Source organism: Monodon monoceros, unplaced genomic scaffold, assembly GCF_005190385.1.
Source record: "Monodon monoceros isolate NGI ecotype Baffin Bay Population unplaced genomic scaffold, NGI_Narwhal_1 Super_Scaffold_7, whole genome shotgun sequence".
Lineage (NCBI taxonomy): Eukaryota > Metazoa > Chordata > Mammalia > Artiodactyla > Monodontidae > Monodon > Monodon monoceros.
The window spans coordinates 98,553,712-98,571,726 of NW_021703784.1; the positions used below are offsets into that span (position 1 = coordinate 98,553,712).

Below are 18,015 nucleotides of genomic sequence, written 5' to 3' on the forward strand. Positions count from 1 at the left end.
AGGCCTTTCTACATGGAAAGCAGAGGGAAAGGGGTAAGGCAACAAAACCAAACACTCAAAAGGTCACAAAAGAAAACAACTTCTAGTTCAAAGTTAACCATCTTCAACAGTGTTTTAAACCAGCATGGTATCTGAAGTCATAAGCCAGGGTTCAAATTCTGGCTTGCCCCTTAACTAGCTCTGTGACCCAGAACAAGTTAACGTTGATTGTTCAGTCTCAAGTTTCCTCGTCTGTGGGGAAAAAAGCGGGGAGAGGGATAATACCTCATAAACTTGTTGAGGATTAAATGAGTATTTATGTGAAGTCCCCAGTACAGCCCGGGACACAGGAGGAGCTCAACTACAACAATAAACCATAATTGTGTGAAATTCCCTAATTTGTACACTTTTCCTAAGTAAAGTCTACACTGCCCTCTGCCTCTCCCACTTTTTTCCTCATAAACAACCTGACCCCCACCCCTACCCCAAGTACAGTTATCAGATTCCTAGGTCTGGAGGAGAGCTGTGAAAGAATCAGCAGGGTGCAGTTTTGTGGAAGAAACCAGGCAAGTCCAGTTCAGAGAGATACTTTTCACTGCTAGCTTTATGGGTCCAAACGCAGAGTGAGAAGCGATTACACCTCAGGAAAATTCCCAGTGCCCTTGGTGAGGAGTTGACTGAGATGCGATGCCCCATAAAGTCCTGCTATCTGGCTGGGAAAAGAAAAGGGTAGGAACCTACAGCCTGGGCAGAATCTTCATTCTGTCCCCAGCAGGGGAAATGAGATGCTTCCCACCTTCCGTGCTGCCCCCTAACGGTGGCAAGAGCCGGCCTGGCATCAGGGCGTGTTAGTTTTTGGGGCCAAGTACAAAATCTTTGGGTGGCCCTCCAGCACTGCTGTTCTGTCTGTCTGCTGTCGGGGAGCCAGGGATGGGCTGCACTCCCAGGAGGGGGCCAGCCTCTGGATCCGGTTTGCTGCGTTTGGCCAGGTCCTCATTGTGAGCCTTGCGGATGTGGCGGTACAGGTCCCCTGACTGCGTGTAGCTGCGCAGGCAGTAGCGGCACTCGTAGGGTCGCTCACGCGTGTGCACTGTGGCATGACGCCGTAGTGTGTAAGAACATGAGAAGGTCTTCCCGCATGTCTTGCAAGTGGGAACATCCTCCGTAAAAACCCCAAAGCTTCCCGGGGCTGCTTCATACTCGGAAGGCAGGTAGAGTGGCTCGTGCAGGGCGGGCGGAGCAGGCAGGGGTGAGGTCACCAGTCCTCGATGATACTGCCCTGGACCTGGCAGCAAATGGTAGGGTAGGTGAGGATCTGGCGGCAGGAAGTGGTCACTGGCCCCCACCTCCTCCAGTCCTGCTGCCCTTGGCTCTTCAAAGGCCTCTGGCTGGGGGGGCTGTTCACCATACACTGCTCCTCCAGGTGGGAACAGTCCCTCAGGACCCCGAGGCTGTTCCTCCGAGGCATCGGGCTCTTCATCGGAAATCACGATAGCTTCTACTTTCACCTGGACCAGCTCCGCTTCTGCTGGGGCTGGAGCCTGGGATGGAACTGGGGCTGGGACTGGGACTGCAGCCGAAGCTGGGGGATAGAAGCCTTGCAGTGGGCCTCCAGTTCCCCTTGGTTCCACCACCCTCAGATTCTCAGAAACCACATCAAGGGGAGCCAGTGGCTCCACTGAAACCGTTGGGAGGCCCGAAGAGAAGTAGTTTGCAGGGTTGGTTTCTGTGGAGCTACTGGGGCTGGCAAGAGAGACATCAGCCACTGGTGGAGGAGGTGCCCGCAGATGCGGTGAGTCAACCTCCACGCCAGGCTGTGTAGTATCAGCCCCAGCCGGCATCGGTGGCTCATCTGGAGGACAGACAGTAGGTGAGGGAGCTGCTGAGCCTTTCCATTCCCCTTTGCCCCAGTGGCCTGATGTCTCTGCAGATGCCAAAGAAGGTTGGGGACCACGGGAAGTGCTGGACAAAAACTCCAAATTAGAGTGCTGTGAGTTGGTTTCTTCCTCCTTCTTGGTACTATCCGCCTCCGCCAGGGCCCGGGCTTGCAGCCGCCGCTTACACACCTTGACAATATCATTCATGTGCAAGTAGCTGGCAGCTGCCAGCACATCCTCCACAGGGGTATCCCCCCTCAGGACCAGCTGGCCGGCATACATAAAGTCCAGAAGCAGCCCAAAGGCTGGAGCTGTGACAATCTCGTTGTGGATACACACCAGATCCCTCTTGTCCAGTTCCCGCTCTTTGTAGAAAAGCTGGAAAAATGGGCTGCAGGAGGCCAGCACAGCCCGATGGGCCAAGAACTGGGTGCTACCCACCATCACCGTGCAGTCACAAAGGAAACCCTGGGACCGCTGCTCTCGGAGGCTCTGCAGCAGCTGCTGGCTGTGTTCTGGGAACTCCATAGCACCCCACGGAGGGAAAGGGACCCTAGGAAGGTCGCCACCAGTGGCTCCCTGGGAAAAGAGGACAGGGGGTTAGGGCAGGTGACCCTCCCATAAACCATAACGTCACCTCTGAGCTATTACTTGCCACCCCAAAGCCTCTGGCAGCACAGTCCTGACCCCAAGACGCTCGCTTAAACTACTACCCTTCGTTCTCCCAGGTCACACCCAGTGGTCTACTTTTAGCCCCGCCCCTTCGGCCTAACCTTAGCAGCAGGCCCCGCCCTGTCGACAAAGCCCCTCCCCGGAAGTCCCGCCTCCTAAGCAGCCTCCGCTTCCTCGATGCCCACCCGGTAGCTTCCAGCACCTCCTTCAACTAGAAGTCTCGCCCCCAGGCCTTTGCGGGCGATACCTCTACGCCCCACTCCGGGAACTCCCTGAACCTCTCTCGCATTCCAGGGGCTAAGAAGTCCGAGGGTGGGAACTAGCAGAGAAAGCTGATCTCTTCACTCACCACCGACCAGCCACTGGGAGAGCTCCGCCCCTTCCCACCTTCTCAGTTATCATTGGCTCAAATTTGCCTTCCCTCGTCAGGGATTGGTTCACTCTCCACTAACCATCCCCCCAGCTCGGGGCGGCGTCTCCAAGTGGGTGCTGGTGGCCGTCACTCAGGCAGGTGGGCGCCCGATTGGTTAGCGCTCCTGTCCTAAACTTTTCCTTTTCTAACCTCCTTCTTTGCCTCAGAGCCCTCTGGATTGGTTGAGCTTTTCCAGCTACCTGAGGCAGTAGGAGTGCGACGTCCTCCAGGCGGGCTGCGAGGCCCGCCACGGCGCAGAGCGTTGTGTCTTAGCGGACAGCACGTCACCCTCGCTGCTGGGTGACCGGGAAAAGGAGAACCTACAAGCTGGTGTGGCACCCAGGAGGCCCGAGTCTTAGACCCGGCTCTGCTGTAACCGTGGGCGATAGCTGCACCTCTGAACTGCAGTTGTTTCTTGTAGGGCCCTTACTCTCTCAAAAACTCCAAGATGTCCTGCTGCCTCACTCCCTCCAGTCTGATGGTTCTGGGCTCCTGGCTCAGCAGTGGTGGTGTCAGAGAACTAGCAGCTTGTGCTAATGCGGTCGTAGTGTCCCTAGCCTAAACTCTATAGCCAACTTACAGTAGAAGAGATGAGTGTCCTTCTCTGTCTGGAGCGTAATGGGCAGTAGCTGGTAGGAAAGGAGGGAGTGGGCCAAGGCCCGAAGATGTCCCTGGGCGGGAGAATAAAGAGCGTGACTACTTCTGAAGAGATCTTCCAGAGTTCCTAGACAACAGCTAGTTGTCTAGACACAACTACTGAGCCCGCGTGCTGCAACTCCTGAAGCCGGCATGCATAGAGCCTGTGCTCTGCAACGAGAAGCCCGTGCACCGCAACGAAGACCCAATGCAGCCAAAAATAATTAATTAATTAAAAAAAAACCCGACATAAGTAACATTTTCATTTTCTAGGAAAAATAACTCTGTTTTCCAAAGTCAAAAAAATATGTAGTGAAAATAGTGGCATTGTTTTACATTTTTCCCAATTTCTTTAATGTCTGGCTTAATATGAGACAGCTGGAGTCTCACATCTGTTTCTGTTTTCAAACTACTATGAGATATTGTTTTGATTATATGAAGATTAAAATCTGACCTCACACAAATGGGTGGGTGTGGAATTTCATTGGCCATGGTGAGCAGTTTGTATTCTATTCTGAGTATAATCGGGAGCCATTGGTAGGTTTTAAGCAGGGGAGTGTTCTGATACGATTCCTGCTTTTAAAGGCTTATCCTGCCTAGTCTGGAGAAAGGAGCATAGGGGATCAAAGTGGGGGCAGGGAGAGAGCTGTGCAAATTGTTCTGCAAGAGATGATGGTGGCTAGACAAAGGTAGTGATGGTGGAGCTGGGGAGAAGTGCTGGGTCAACAGAATTTGCTAAAATTAGGATAGGAGATGAGAGTCAAGAGGAAAAAGGAGTCAAGGATGGCTAAAATCTTTGCATGAGCAATGGTGTGGCTGGCAGCCATTTTCTGAGATGGGGACAATGGGATAGGAAAATGGAGAGTTCTGTTTTGACGCTTTAGGTAGAGCTTCCCCTCAGCCAGTTAGACTTGTGAGCTTGAAGATCAGGGGAAACACTGGGGCTGGAGATATACATTGGGAGTGTCATCAGCGTCATATGGATGGTATTTAAAGCCAGGGGACTGGAGGGAAAACCCTTGTAGGAGAGAGGGCTGTGGAGCTGCTAAGCAGTGAGGAGCACAGGCTGTTCAGGAAGCTTAAGCGATCATGTTTCTACAGGTTCAGAAGAGATCAGAATGAAGATGAATCTGAGATTGGGCACAAAGACTGTGTGCTTGACACACTCTGGGGTTGCTAAACATACTGGACCTAGGTTTTTAAAATTATAGTTATTTGGGGAATTCCCTGGTGGTCCAGTGGTTAGGACTCCACGCTTCCACTACAGGGGACACAGGTTCCATCCCTGGTCGGGGAACTAAGATCCTATATGCCATGTGGCACAGCCCAAAAAAAAAAGATAACATTTATTTTAACCTCTGTATAAATCCCTTTGGTCAACACAGACTAGTGGCCACTGTGGCTTAATAAGCCTAGTGCGTGCTAGATTTTAGCCTCTCTCACACCCAGGCGCACCATTAAGCAGGGCACAACTTGTTGGTTTTGCTTCTCAAAACTGGAATATACAGGGCTTCCCTGGTGGTGCAGTGGTTGAGAATCTGCCTGCCAGTGCAGGGGACACGGGTTCGAGCCCTGGTCTGGGAAGATCCCACATGCCGCGGAGCAACTGGGTCCGTGAGCCACAACTACTGAGCCTGTGCGTCTGGAGCCTGTGCTCCGCAACAAGAGAGGCCGCGATAGCGAGAGGACCGCGCATCGCGATGAAGAGTGGCCCCCGCCTGCCACAACTAGAGAAAGCCCTCGCATAGAAACGAAGACCCAACACAGTCATAAATTAAAAAAAAAAAAAAAGTGTCTTCAATTTAAACAAGTCTTCTCATTAAAAAAAAAAACAAAAAAAACCCAGAACAAAACAAACAAAAAAGCTGGAATATACATACCCCCACCCTGGGGTACACAGAGCTACAGGATGCCAGGAAACATCTTTCTAGAGCACCATTCAGTCAGATTTTTTTGATAAAAGTTTTTACCTGGGGAATAGGCATATTAAACTGGCATAGATAGACTATGGCACATGAAAAAAAAAGTATGTAAATTTTAAAGCTAAAACAAAAGAAATTTCATACTTATTGCAGTAACTTTCCCCCAAGGAAAAAGGTTGAAAAGCTTTCTTCTATGCGTTTTTTGTATTAGTAGAAATTAGAAAAATACCTACCATATATTTAGTAGTTGTTAACTGCTAGCAATGTGCTAAACATATGATCTCTAATTCCATTATAGCCTTTCTTATCCCCATTAGACAGAAGAATAGACTGAGGTTCTTATGAGACTTGGTTAAGTAACTTGGCCAAGGTCACAAAGCTAATAAAAGGCAGAGCTGAAATTGAATCTAGGTCTACCTATCTTCAAAGTCACACCCTTAACCACTTTGTAGATTTGTCTTCCTGGAGTGTCCCCCAGGTGGTCCTCAGGGTTGTTGTACCCATGGCCAGAGGATTCAGACTCAACTGGGGGCAGGATTATCCTAGCTGTTGGATGAACTGGTGGCACAGAAGCAGGAACCTAGAACCAGTGAGAGGGGCAGCTAGGATGGATGATCCTTGCTCAGAGATTGCCCTCCAGGGGCTGGACCTGCTGCTTGTGTATAAATCTTTGGGAGACAAGTGACAGACGTCATCACAAGGGCTCCTCTCTACTGCTCTGTAGGTTGGTAAGACCTATCCTTGTGGCAGATTGTGTTCTCCAAGGTGGCCTTAACAAGATCTTCCCTCCCACATGCTCCTTTTACAATATGACATTGATGCTCCTTCCATCCGGTAAGTTCTCTCACCTTGAGTCCAGGAGAGATTGTGACCCTCAGAGAGACGTGATGCTGTGTGACTTCTGAGGCTAAGTCATAAAAATGGATAGAACTTCCGCCTGGTCCTCTTGGGATGCTTGCTCTTAGGACCCAGCCACCATGCTGTGAAGATCCCAGGCCACACGAAGAGGGCACCTGTAAGTGTTTCAGCCAGAGCCACACCCAGGCTTCCAGCTAACAGCCAGCTTCAATTAGCCAGCCATGTGATTGAACCATCTCAGAAGCGGATCCTCCAGGGCTTCACCTGGTGGCGCAGCGGTTGAGAGTCCGCCTGCCGATGCAGAAGACACGGGTTCGTACCCCGATCCGGGAGGATCCCACATGCCGCGGAGCGGCTGGGCCCGTGAGCCATGACCGCTGAGCCTGCGTGTCCGGAGCCTGTGCTCCGCAACGGGAGAGGCCACAACAGTGAGAGGCCCGCGTACCGCAAAGAAAAAAGTGGACCCTCCAGTGCCCAGCTGAGCTGCCCAGCTGACTTTGCTTGAAGCAGGAGCACACCTTCCCCACTGAGTCTTTTGCTCCAACTGTAGACTATGAGATAAATAAATCACTGTGGTTGTTTTAAGCCACAAAGTTTTGGGGTGGTTTGTTGTGCAACAAAAGTAAAATAAAACAATCCTTTAGTAGACTTTCTTTGTACTCCGAATCTCAATTCAGCTGATTGTTCTCCATTGCTATTTTCTTTCTGTTCTAGCTTGTCTCTGATTCTGAAGCTTTGGAGGCAAAGAGATCAGGGCTTGGGGAGGATTTATCAGGGCCAAACCATGCCTGGGGAGCTTGAAGAGATCATAATAGATTCAATATGAGAATGAGGTTCAGTCAACCCATATTTGTTAAACTCCATCATTTGCCAAGCACACTGTTAGGTGCTAGAGATTCGATCACTGATGCAAATAGATCCCAAGCACCTATTGTGTGCCAGGGGCTCTTCTAGGCATCTAGGAACACAACAGACAGGAATCCCTGGCCTTCTTGAGGGGAAACAGGCAATCTGCACATACATAAATTAATAAGATGATGCTAAATAGGGCTAAGTTCTATGAAGAAAATAAAACAAAGCAATACAATAGGAGAGTGATTGGGTGTGGCTACTTGAGTCAGGGTAGTCATGGAAGGCCTCTTGGAAGTGGTGATATTGAGCTTATAACTGAAAAATGAGAAGGAGCTCCCCCATCCCCATCAGGTGAAAATCAGAGCCAATAGCGTTGTAGGCATAGGAAATAGCAAGCGCATTGGTCTCAAGGTGGGAGAGGAGGCCAATGTGGCTAGAGTGGAGAAAGCAAGAGGAAGAGAGGCAGAAAATAGAGTTGGCTGAATCTGGCCCCTGCCTGGTTGGTCAGAGTGATGGTTTTATTCTAGTGCCCTGGGAAGCCATCAGGCCCTAAGTAGGGGATTGACATGATTTGACGTGAGTTTTGAAAAGATCACTCTTGGCAAATAAGTACATGAAAAGATGTTCAACATCCTCAGTCATTAGGAGAATGAAAATTAAAACCACCATGAGATACTATCACACTTATTAGAATAGCAAACAAATAAATAAACCCTGCTGACAGTACCAAGTGCTGGTGAGGATATCAGAGCAACTGGAACTCTTATACCTACATAGACAATTATATAACATTTACACCACACAGACACAGTAGGTGTAAATAACCTCAAGAGCATTGATAATAGTAAACTATGTTAAATAGGAAATGATGAGTTTTAAGTATTTATTACTAATGATTCTGACTCTAATTACAATGTGTGTTTTTCCCCCCCACACTTCCAAGCAATTCTCAAACACCAGCTGGGTGTCCTATGATTTAACTCAATTCTGACACCGTCGACACGGAGATAGCATCAGATTCCACAGGTTAAGGGCTCAGTCCTACAAGACTGCCTTCCACTTCAGATGGCAATAGTAAGTTCCAGTTGTCATCTGTCCATCTGACTGGCTATAGATTGAAGGTTCCAAAGACCACCCCCGCCCACCTCCTTGGGTTCAATTAATTTGCTAGAGTGGCTCACAGAACTCAAAGAAACATTTCACTTACTAGATTACCACTTTATTATAAAAGACCCTAACTCAGGAAGAGCCACATAGAAAAGATGCCTAGGGTGTGGGATGGGGAAAGGGCGTGGAGCTTCCATGCTCTCTCTGAGCTCACCACTCTCCCCAGTTCTATACGTCTTCACAAACGCCAAGCTCTCTGAACTCCATCCTTTTGGGATTTTATGGAGATTTTCACTACATAGGCAGGGTTGATTAATTCATTAGCCAGGTCAAGGAGTTGACACTGAAAGTTCCAATCCTCCAGTCACCTGGTTGTTTCCCCTGGTTTAGGTGCTTTCCAAAAGTCACCTCATTAACATAAACTCGTGTGTGGTTGAAAAGGGTTTGTTATGAATATCAAGACACATTTATCATCTTATCACTTAGGCAATTCCAAGGGTTTAGGAGCTCTGTGACAGAAACGGGGAAAAAGACCAAATATATATATATATATATATATATATATGTACATATATATATATGTACATATATATTTATTGTAAATTACAGTATCACAGTTTTGTTTTTTTCTAACTTTTTATTATGAACAATTTCAAACACTCACAAGTAGTAGGAAAAGTGTAAGAAACCACCGTTATCCATCATCTGGCTTCAACGATTATCAATATATTGCCAAACTTGTTTCATCTACACCTCTGCCTTTGTTTTTTAGTATAATTCATTTCATTGTAAGTTGACAATTAAATTATTGTTAACATTTTAAAAATATCTATTTATTTATTTTGGCTGCGCTGGTCTTTGCAGGATTTTTAGTTGCAGCATGCAGACTTAGTTGAGGCATGTGGGATGTAGTTCCCTTACCAGGGATCAAACCCGGACCCCCAGCATTGGGAGCCACCAGGGAAGTCCCAAGACAATTAACTTTTTAATAATGGTTGTGTTTACCCACTGGCTTGCAAAATTCCTGAAATATTAACAGCTGGCTTTTGTAGGGGGCTCCAGCACACCACTGTCAGCAGGTAAGGTTGCTTTTGCGGGGAGGCTGGCTTCCAAAAGAGGAAAGGAGGGAGTCGCGGCTGTTGACGCCCTGCCCTCCGTCCCGCCATCTGCTTCCTTATGTAGTTGCAGGTGCAGGGGATCCCCAAGGAGTCTGAGCAGCTGACTGGTGACCTCGATCATTCTAGGAAATGGGCAGCGTCAATGGAAACTGGTGTGTGACAGCTCTAAGAAAGCATGAAGTCTCTGTTCTTGCAGGAGGGAAGGTCAGGCTTTCTCACAACATACAAAAACTTAGGCAACAGGGAGTTTGCTCAAGGTCCCAGAGACTGTCTGGGCTTTAGAAACAGCTGCTCTTGCTGAGCCTTTATCATAGGTCCGCGTCTCATGGTGTTTCTGCCTTTCTTCCCATGGCCCTTTTATCAGTCAGGGTCCCAGCAGGGCACAGACTGCATGCTCACTCTGGTTAACTGAGGTGAGTTTAATAAAGTTTAATAAAAATAAATCTACAAAACTGCGAGCAGAGCTGAAGGAACAGACAAGGCTCACCAGTTCTCTAGGTCCTTGGGTGTAAGGGGGCGGACGAAGGGGCGAGAGGGAGTTGAGAGGAGCGCAGTGACTTGAGGTTCTCTTCACACCTGGAGGGGGCGCTACCTTCTGGGCTCTGACTTTGATGGTTTCATCTCTAAACTACCAGAGCCAGGCAATGAATGCCTGAATATGCAAGAGTCTTGGAGTCAGGCATCCTGAATTTGAATCCCGACCCTGAGTGACCTCAACCTTCTGAGCCTGGGACCTTCTTTGTAAATGGGAGTAATAACAAAGCCTGCCTGGTGGGGTTGCTGTATGGATTAAATGAGATAAGAACAGCTACTTACTATTCTTACTATGTGAAAGCAGTCTTGAGCTATTTGCTGAATGAATAGATTCTGCTAAAGAGCTTTATTTATGCCATGTCTCATTAATTAATTAATTATTATTATTATTATTTTTTTGCTGTACGCGGCCTCTCACTGTTGTGGCCTCTCCCGTTGCGGAGCACAGGCTCCGGACGCGCAGGCTCAGCGGCCATGGCTCACGCGCCCAGCCGCTCCGCGGCACGCGGGATCCTCCCGGACCCGGGCACGAACCCGCATCCCCTGCAGCGGCCGGCGGACTCTCAACCACTGCGCCACCAGGGAAGTCCAATTAGTTCCTTTTAAAAGGATTTACTGAGCATATAGTCTACGCCGGACACTGATACTTTGCGAAGGCCTGGCATTTCGACCACTGTTGGGCTGCACAGAGGGGAGGAGCTTCACGGATTCCCCGCCCACGACAACGAGACTCAATGGGGTCCGAGGAGGAGGCGAGTCCCTCCCACTTCTCCGGGGCAGTCCCGGAAGCGGGCTTGGGGTAGTTGCTGTGTTTCCGGTGGGTGTGGAGGCTCGCTGACGTCGCTGCTTTAGGCCCGGCTGTTGTCCAGGCTCCCCCGGGAAGATGTTCTATCACGTGAGCAGGGCACGGGGTGGCGGCGAGGGCAGGGTCGAGAGGAGAGAAGCGGCGGACCGGGACTAGGGGCCGCTTCTTGCCTCACATTCCTGCCGCTCCTAGCCTGGTCTCCATCCCCGTTTCCCCGCAGATCTCCCTGGAGCACGAGATCCTGCTGCACCCACGCTACTTCGGCCCCAACCTGCTCAACACGGTGAAGCAAAAGCTCTTTACCGAGGTGGAGGGGACCTGCACCGGCAAGTGAGTGTCGCGCCCTCCGTGCCGCCTAAGCAGTGAGCACACGTCTCCCTGTGCCTGCATCCCCTCCCCAACTCCTACACATCCTGAAAGGTTCAGCTACCTACCCTGGCGAGCCCTCTCACTCTCCCAGGAGCCCCAGGCAGTTAGATGCTTCCTGCTTTGGGTTCCCACGATTCCCTCTGCGAAGCTGGATAACGGAGCTTCCTTCCTTCAGCCAAGATTGGTCATTCATTTACTCTGCAAACATTTCTAAAGCTCCAGCTGTGTGCCAGACTCTGTGTCAGGCTCTGGGAACAATGCAGTGAAAAAGATAGAATGAGGTCCGCCCTTGTGGAGCTCACAGTCTTTTTTGATTCTGCTGCTTTTCTCTGTCCCAGGGACCTGGCATGGCACATCTTGGGCCTCACTAAAGGTTTGTTGAATTAATGAGTGAGCAGGAAAAAGCAGATTGAGAGTTAGGGGGAGGAAGAAAGAGGACTGAGACTTGACCATCTCTGGGCTCTGCACAGAGGAGCCTCGCACATGGTGATGTAAATGAGTGAGGATGAGCAGGGCTATAGGGTGCTTGGACCTACAGCATCAGAGTGACTTTGGGTGTTCTTTGAACATACAGGTTCCTGAGCCTCAACTCATCCCTACAGCATCACGACTCTCTGGGGGAAGGCCTGGGAATATGCATTTTAATAAGTTTCTCCCAGGTGATTCTGAGGCATCTCCAAGATTGAGGTCTCTTGGCTCAAGGACTGCAGCCCTTTTGGACATTTATTGTGAAATTATGAGAGCAGCATTTGGCATTTTTAGATGCTGACCATTGTCCTGTCTCCTCTCTTGATTATTAAGCTCTGTGGGGCAGGGATGCCATCTACTTCCCCTTTGTGCCGCCCCTTTACCCCCAGGCTCAGTGTCTCTTGTGGCAGATGGTTTTAGAGGCTTTTCCACACACAGTGCCTTTCTCCTTCTCATCCTCCTTGCAGGTATGGCTTTGTAATTGCTGTCACCACCATCGACAATATTGGTGCTGGTGTGATCCAGCCAGGCCGAGGCTTTGTCCTTTATCCAGTTAAGTACAAGGCCATTGTTTTCCGACCCTTTAAAGGGGAGGTCGTGGATGCTGTTGTCACTCAGGTCAACAAGGTAAGACCATCAGGGGAGGTAGTGGAAAGGTCCTTAGAAGATCTGGGATGGATCCCAACTCGACTTGTTAATAACTCTGTGTCTTTGGCCACGTCACTTCTTTGTGCTTCAAGCTTCCTCACCTGTCAAATGGTATGGTGATCTTGCTCTGCCTCACTCAGGGGTATGTAAGTCATTATTGATAGTCAAAACAATAGTAGCCTCCACTGATTGAGTAGTTCCCCTGGGACAGGTAGTGTGCAAAGCCTCACAGTGACTCTGTGAGGTGAGTGCTTTTATCCTCGTGCTTTTTTCTCCAGGCTGAAGCTTGGAGAAGTTGTCTGCTGGCCAAGTAGTTGGTCACCTGTGGCCAACAGGTGTTCAAATCTCAAGTTCCGACAAGTTCTAGGCCTCAGCTGTTTACCACTACACTTCCCTAACTTAAAACGAAAGCCTGAAAAAAAGAAAGAAATGAAAACAAATGCCAAACTTCAGAGTGGTTTCGAAACACGAAGAATATTATTGATATTAGGAACCAGATAAGGACAGGAAGCTTAGAAGACTTTGGGGGACAAAAGGAAAAGCAAGGTCACTCATTTCCCTTCTAGGTTGGACTCTTCACAGAAATTGGGCCCATGTCCTGCTTCATTTCTCGACATGTAAGTCTAGGCACACTGGGTGGGTCTAAGGAGGAGACAGGTACTGTGAGCATCTATTGAAGCATCCTTTTAAAGTACTCTTACCCAGTTTCACCTTCCTTTCAGTCCATCCCGTCAGAGATGGAGTTTGATCCTAACTCCAACCCACCATGTTACAAGACAATGGATGAGGTAAGTGGGTAGGAAGAAGTCAGTGAGAGGGACAAGAGAATGAGCCACTCGGAGGGAGAGTCCTGGCCTGGGGTTGTCTGAATGTACTGTTCCCTCCTCCCCAGGACATTGTGATTCAGCAGGACGATGAGATCCGCTTGAAGATTGTGGGGACCCGTGTGGACAAGAATGACATTGTGAGTCTCTTGCCTGCCTCTACCAGGCAGAGCTGATGATTTCTGCCTACCCAGAGTTCCTGGGGGGGTTGTGCTCCTCTGCTTGGAAGAAGAAGTGGGCGGGCAGAAGGCCTGAGGCTGAGGGTCAGAGCATAGCTCTGTGCTTGCCCTGGCTTCATTTGCTTTTTACCTTTCCTTCTGCAGTTTGCTATCGGCTCCCTGATGGATGATTACTTGGGTGAGTGTCAGGGTCATTGCCTGGAGGAGGGGTCTGTGGGATATGGGATTTAATGCCTGAACCACAGATGACAGAAACTCTCCTGTTGTCTGCTTGGAAGTCCGAGGACATGTGCCTCTCGGGATGGGAAGTCGATGTTTAGGGCTGCCCCAAGCTCTGGGTCTAACCAATGTGCTTTTCCTGTTCTCGGCAGGGCTTGTGAGCTGAGTACCATGACCTCCTACCTTGTTTGGTCCTTATCCAGGAGGTGTGACTGTCACACTTCCCGTGTTGTCCAGAGGCCCAGTCTGGCTGCTGTGGAGGAGGCACGGAAGGTTTCTTGTCCTCAGAAGACATCTGGCTCTTCTTGTGGCTTAGCAGCCACTCCCAGATTTCTGACTGTGTGTTCTAACCATAAAAGGTTCTTGATTCTCATGGAAGTGTCATCTCCTTCTTTCTTTGGTAAGAACAAGTCTGTTTTTTCTTCGGCCACGCTGCGCGGCATGTGCGATCTTAGTTGCCTGACCAGGGATTGAACCTGCGCCCCTTGTAGTGGATGCGCAGAGTCTTAACCACTGGACCGCCAGGGAAGACCCAGAACAACTCTTTTTTTAAAAAGGCTGGAGGACCAGATGCTTGCTAGCCCCTCTTTTCTTGGCCTGATGCCTTAACTAGCTTCATCCACCAGGGGATCTGACTAACCCTTTTGCCAAGGTCTAAAGTTGACCTCACTAACAGGAAGGCGCTAGTGTTGGGTCTTTGGCTTCCAGCAAATGATACTATCATTAGAGCCGCTCTAAGCCCCAGTCTATCTATTTATTTATTTATTTATGGCTGTGTTGGGTCTTCATTGCTGCGTGCGGGCTTTCTCTAGTTGCGGAGAACGGAGGCTACTCTTCATTGCGGTGCATGGGCTTCTCATTGCGGTGGCTTCTCTTGTTGTGGAGCATGGGCTCTAGGTGCGCGGGCTTCAGTAGTTGTGGTTTGTGGGCTCTAGAGCGCAGGCTCAGTAGTTGTGGTACACGGGCTTAGTTGCTCTGCAGCATGTGGGATCTTCCCAGACCAGAGCTCGAACCCGTGTCCCCAGCACTGGCAGGCGGATTCGTAACCCCTGTGCTACCAGAGAATTCCTAAGCCCCAGTCTAGTTTCAGAGTATTTGCCCTTTCCCCAGCCTTAAAAATAACCAAGAGTATAGCTGAGGAGAGGGAAGAGGAGACAGCAGGTAGGAAGAGGTGAATAATAGGACAGTAATGATACAGATTGTGGGGTCCCAGCCCTTCTTAGGATGGGCACATAAACTACAGCCTTTATTTGCTTATCAATTATTAAACTAAACTGAACTGAAGATATGAAAGGGCTCATAATCTCCTTAGGGTAACACAACAGAAATACATGAAATAAGATGAAGCAGACATGCTACCCTCCCTCACACTGTCTTTGCAGTACTATTTGTCTACCTTGGAATGCCTTTTCCCAACCTACCTGCTTGCTGCCTAGGAATCTATCAAATCTCAGTCAATTTTTTTTTTTTTTTTTTTAAAGCTTTCCTTGACTTCCTTGGGAAACAGAGCTGTGTCGTAGAAAGCACAGTATTTGGGTTGATACAGAGCTGGGTTGCAGTCCTAGCTGGGTGACCTTATGTTTCCTCATTGTAAAATGATCATATAACTCTCTTTGGATGGTTGCTGCTAGTATCAGAGATTGTATGTGCAAGTGGCTGGCACAGAGCCTGGCCCATGATAGGTACTCAACAGGTAATTATAATTATTGTTATATGGTGCATATGAAGCCGTGATTATCAGCTGGGGTGATCTTGGCCCCCGGGGACATTTGGCAATGACATTTTTTGTTGTCACAACTGGGTGGGGATGTGACTGCCTTCTAGTGAGTAGAGGCCAGGCAGGCTGCTAATATCCTACGATGTATAGGACAGCCACCCCACAACAAAGAATTATCTGGCCCCAAATGTCAACCGTGCCAAGGTCCAGACCTGTTATGAAGCATCCAGAATACTGCCTTTAACCTGGTAAGGAAAAGGCATTTGAATGTGTTTCCCTTCCCCTCGCCTCACCACTCCTGGACAGAGGTAGGCTCTTCCATTCATACCTCTCTAGTATGTCATAAAACACATTATTTCCTTATTGTCTCCCTTTCCATTTTTTTATTACATAAAATTTCAATTATTTTATTGAGATAATTATAGATTCATATGCATCCCTTTGATTTTTGTATCTCCAGTTCTCAGCACTCTGCCAGTTTTCCCAAGTGTGTTGAACCCAGGAAAGTTTCTGTGCTGGATTTGCAATGAATTTTGCCATGGAAACAATGTTCAAGTTGTGAAACCACTTCCCAACACTGAGTTGATTACAGAGTTGATTACATAGATTGCAGGGATTTTGCCTAGTTAGGCCCTAAACATGTGTCTCACTGAGAGTAAAGTTCTTCCCAAGTTCTCAAATGGAATCACGCATCTGTAAATTGTGTTGGGGATGCCCCAGTAGTAAAACCAGGCCAGAAGGAAGAGACTGATGGACAGAGAAGCAGCTCATGGAACTTGCTGGTGAGGATGTGGGGTGTGGCACTGAGAAGGCTGACACTGGATAGGGAAGCGAGTAAGTGGGGATGGCCTGGAGATAGTCCTGGACTCTTCTGATCTTTTAAGGTTTGGTACTAGGGGAGTCTGGAAGTTACAGCCTCTTTTTTTTTTGGCCATGCAGCTTTGGGATCTTAGTTCCCTGACCAGGGATTTAACCCAGACCCTCAGCAGTGAAAGCACAGAGTCTTAACCACTGGACCACCAGGGAATTCCCAGGAAGTTACAGCCTCTTAAAGAGGTCACAGGCTTAATAGTGACAGGAGTATGTGCCTGGTAACATGTTAAATCCTTTACACACATTATTGAATTTTCACAACAGTTCCATGTAACATTCTGTCACCCCACTTGACAGATGATAAAACAGGTCAGAGGGATGAACTAAACATGCCTAAGGTCACACAACTAGTGGAGCTGTTATTAAAAAAAATTTTTTTAATCGTCTAACTCTAAAACCATCGTGGCTTTTCTTGCCAGGCATTGGTGGCTGGGGAGTGAGTGGGAGCCACCTTTCTCCCATCTATGGCCATGTGAGTCTCATTACTGCTTTGACTCAAGCTGGAGGCAGATCAGCCCCAGACAGCTCGCATGCAGCTTTACTGCATCCTACAGGCCTGCAGGCCATCCTCTCTTCATTGTCTCACGCTGCCAAGGTTGCCAATGGCTGTCCCTACCAATAACACCTTTGCAAGGAGGTCTGCCAGCAGCCAGGAGATCTGAGCTGATCTCAGACTCAGAACCTTAGAGGAGCCCCCCCTATCCTTCATGCATAGGTGGGCAGACACTCCAGTGACCAAGCACAGTCCTGAAACTACTCCAAGTATCATTCTGAATATGACTGGAAGAGACTCAGCAGGGTCACAGTCCCCTTAGGTGGTGTTGCTGTGGCAACCCCAGTCCCATCCATCTGGCTTTCTCAGCTCTGGTCTCAGAGGATCTTCTTTTCTAGAGGCAGCAGCATCTAACCCTGAGAGGGAGGAAGGGCAAGGATGTATACATTCATGCTCCCCTACAGAAAGCTCCTTTCTATAATAGCCCATTGCAAATGGTCCCATCTTGTTTTTTGTTTTTTTTTTTTGGTGGTACGCGGGCCTCTCACTGTTGTGGCCTCTCCCGTTGCGGAGCACAGGCTCCGGACGCGCAGGCTCAGCGGCCATGGCTCACAGGCCCAGCCGCTCCGCGGCATGTGGGATCTTCCCGGACCGGGGCACGAACCCGCGTCCCCTGCATCGGCAGGCGGACTCCCAACCACTGCGCCACCAGGGAAGCCCTAAATGGTCCCATCTTGGATGAACATAAAGGAATTAAATCACTGTCTGCCCCGTGATGTGTGAGTGAAAATTCAACTACCAACTGTCAATCTACATTTTATCTCATTTAATCTACAATAACCCTGTGAGGTGGGTATTATCACTCCATTTTGTAGATGGGGGAAATGCGCTTAAGTAGTTTGCTCAAAAGCACCATCAGAGTTTGAACCCGTGTCGGTCTGACTCACTAAGCCCCCTGCTTTTCAATTGAGAACTGTCCAAGTTCGGGAAAGCGTGTACGTGTAAAACGGTCAAGGAAGTGTGCGAGGTAGGTGAGGGCTTATTTTTGGCTTATTGGACAGAAATGGGGAGGATACGAGGTAGGGTGCCCGAATGGGTAGAGCCCTGGAGTCTAGAGCTTGCACGGGGTGTGTTTGGCCCAGTCAGAAAACCCTTTTGCCGGCAGAGAATACCTACTGAGAGCCCAACCTTCGGGAAGGGGAAGTGGCAGGTGATGTGCGAGAGGTAAGCTGATCCCCACCAAGCGGGCAGCAAAACTAACGCAGACGCCGAAGTCTAAAGCATCAATGCATTCGTGTAAATGCAAGTGCTCGGAAACTCAGGAGTAAACAAGGGAATGCAGACGCTTTCCTCGAGAACATGGTTATTAAAACGTACACCGAACCATACCCACCCCGCAAAGCTCCCAAGAGCTGTTGCTTTAAGAAGCGCGAGTCTTCAGCATCACGTGACC

General features: G+C 49.1%; 2 protein-coding genes across 3 annotated transcripts; one reads left to right on the top strand and one right to left on the bottom strand.

The window, feature by feature from the left end:
• Positions 1-7: 7 nt before the first annotated feature.
• ZBTB3 (zinc finger and BTB domain containing 3) lies at positions 8-2,897 on the bottom strand. The gene is made up of 2 exons (XM_029209139.1): positions 2,776-2,897; positions 8-2,435 (listed from the first exon to the last, which is right to left on the bottom strand). The coding sequence occupies exons 1-2, from the start codon at positions 2,815-2,817 to the stop codon at positions 828-830; spliced, it is 1,650 nt and encodes a 549-aa protein (XP_029064972.1). The 5' UTR covers positions 2,818-2,897; the 3' UTR covers positions 8-827.
• A 7,852-nt stretch (positions 2,898-10,749) lies between these two features.
• On the top strand, positions 10,750-13,857 carry POLR2G (RNA polymerase II subunit G). Of its 2 annotated transcripts, XM_029206899.1 has the most exons (8): positions 10,750-10,862; positions 10,993-11,102; positions 12,077-12,236; positions 12,824-12,874; positions 12,980-13,045; positions 13,150-13,221; positions 13,405-13,438; positions 13,632-13,857. In XM_029206899.1, exons 1-8 carry the CDS (start codon positions 10,851-10,853, stop codon positions 13,643-13,645), a joined length of 519 nt encoding a protein of 172 aa, XP_029062732.1. In that variant the 5' UTR covers positions 10,750-10,850; the 3' UTR covers positions 13,646-13,857. The 2 variants fall into 2 exon arrangements, with proteins under 2 accessions (XP_029062732.1, XP_029062734.1); XM_029206901.1 differs by lacking the exon at positions 12,824-12,874 and having other exon boundaries at positions 13,632-13,852.
• The last annotated feature ends 4,158 nt before the right edge of the window (positions 13,858-18,015 follow it).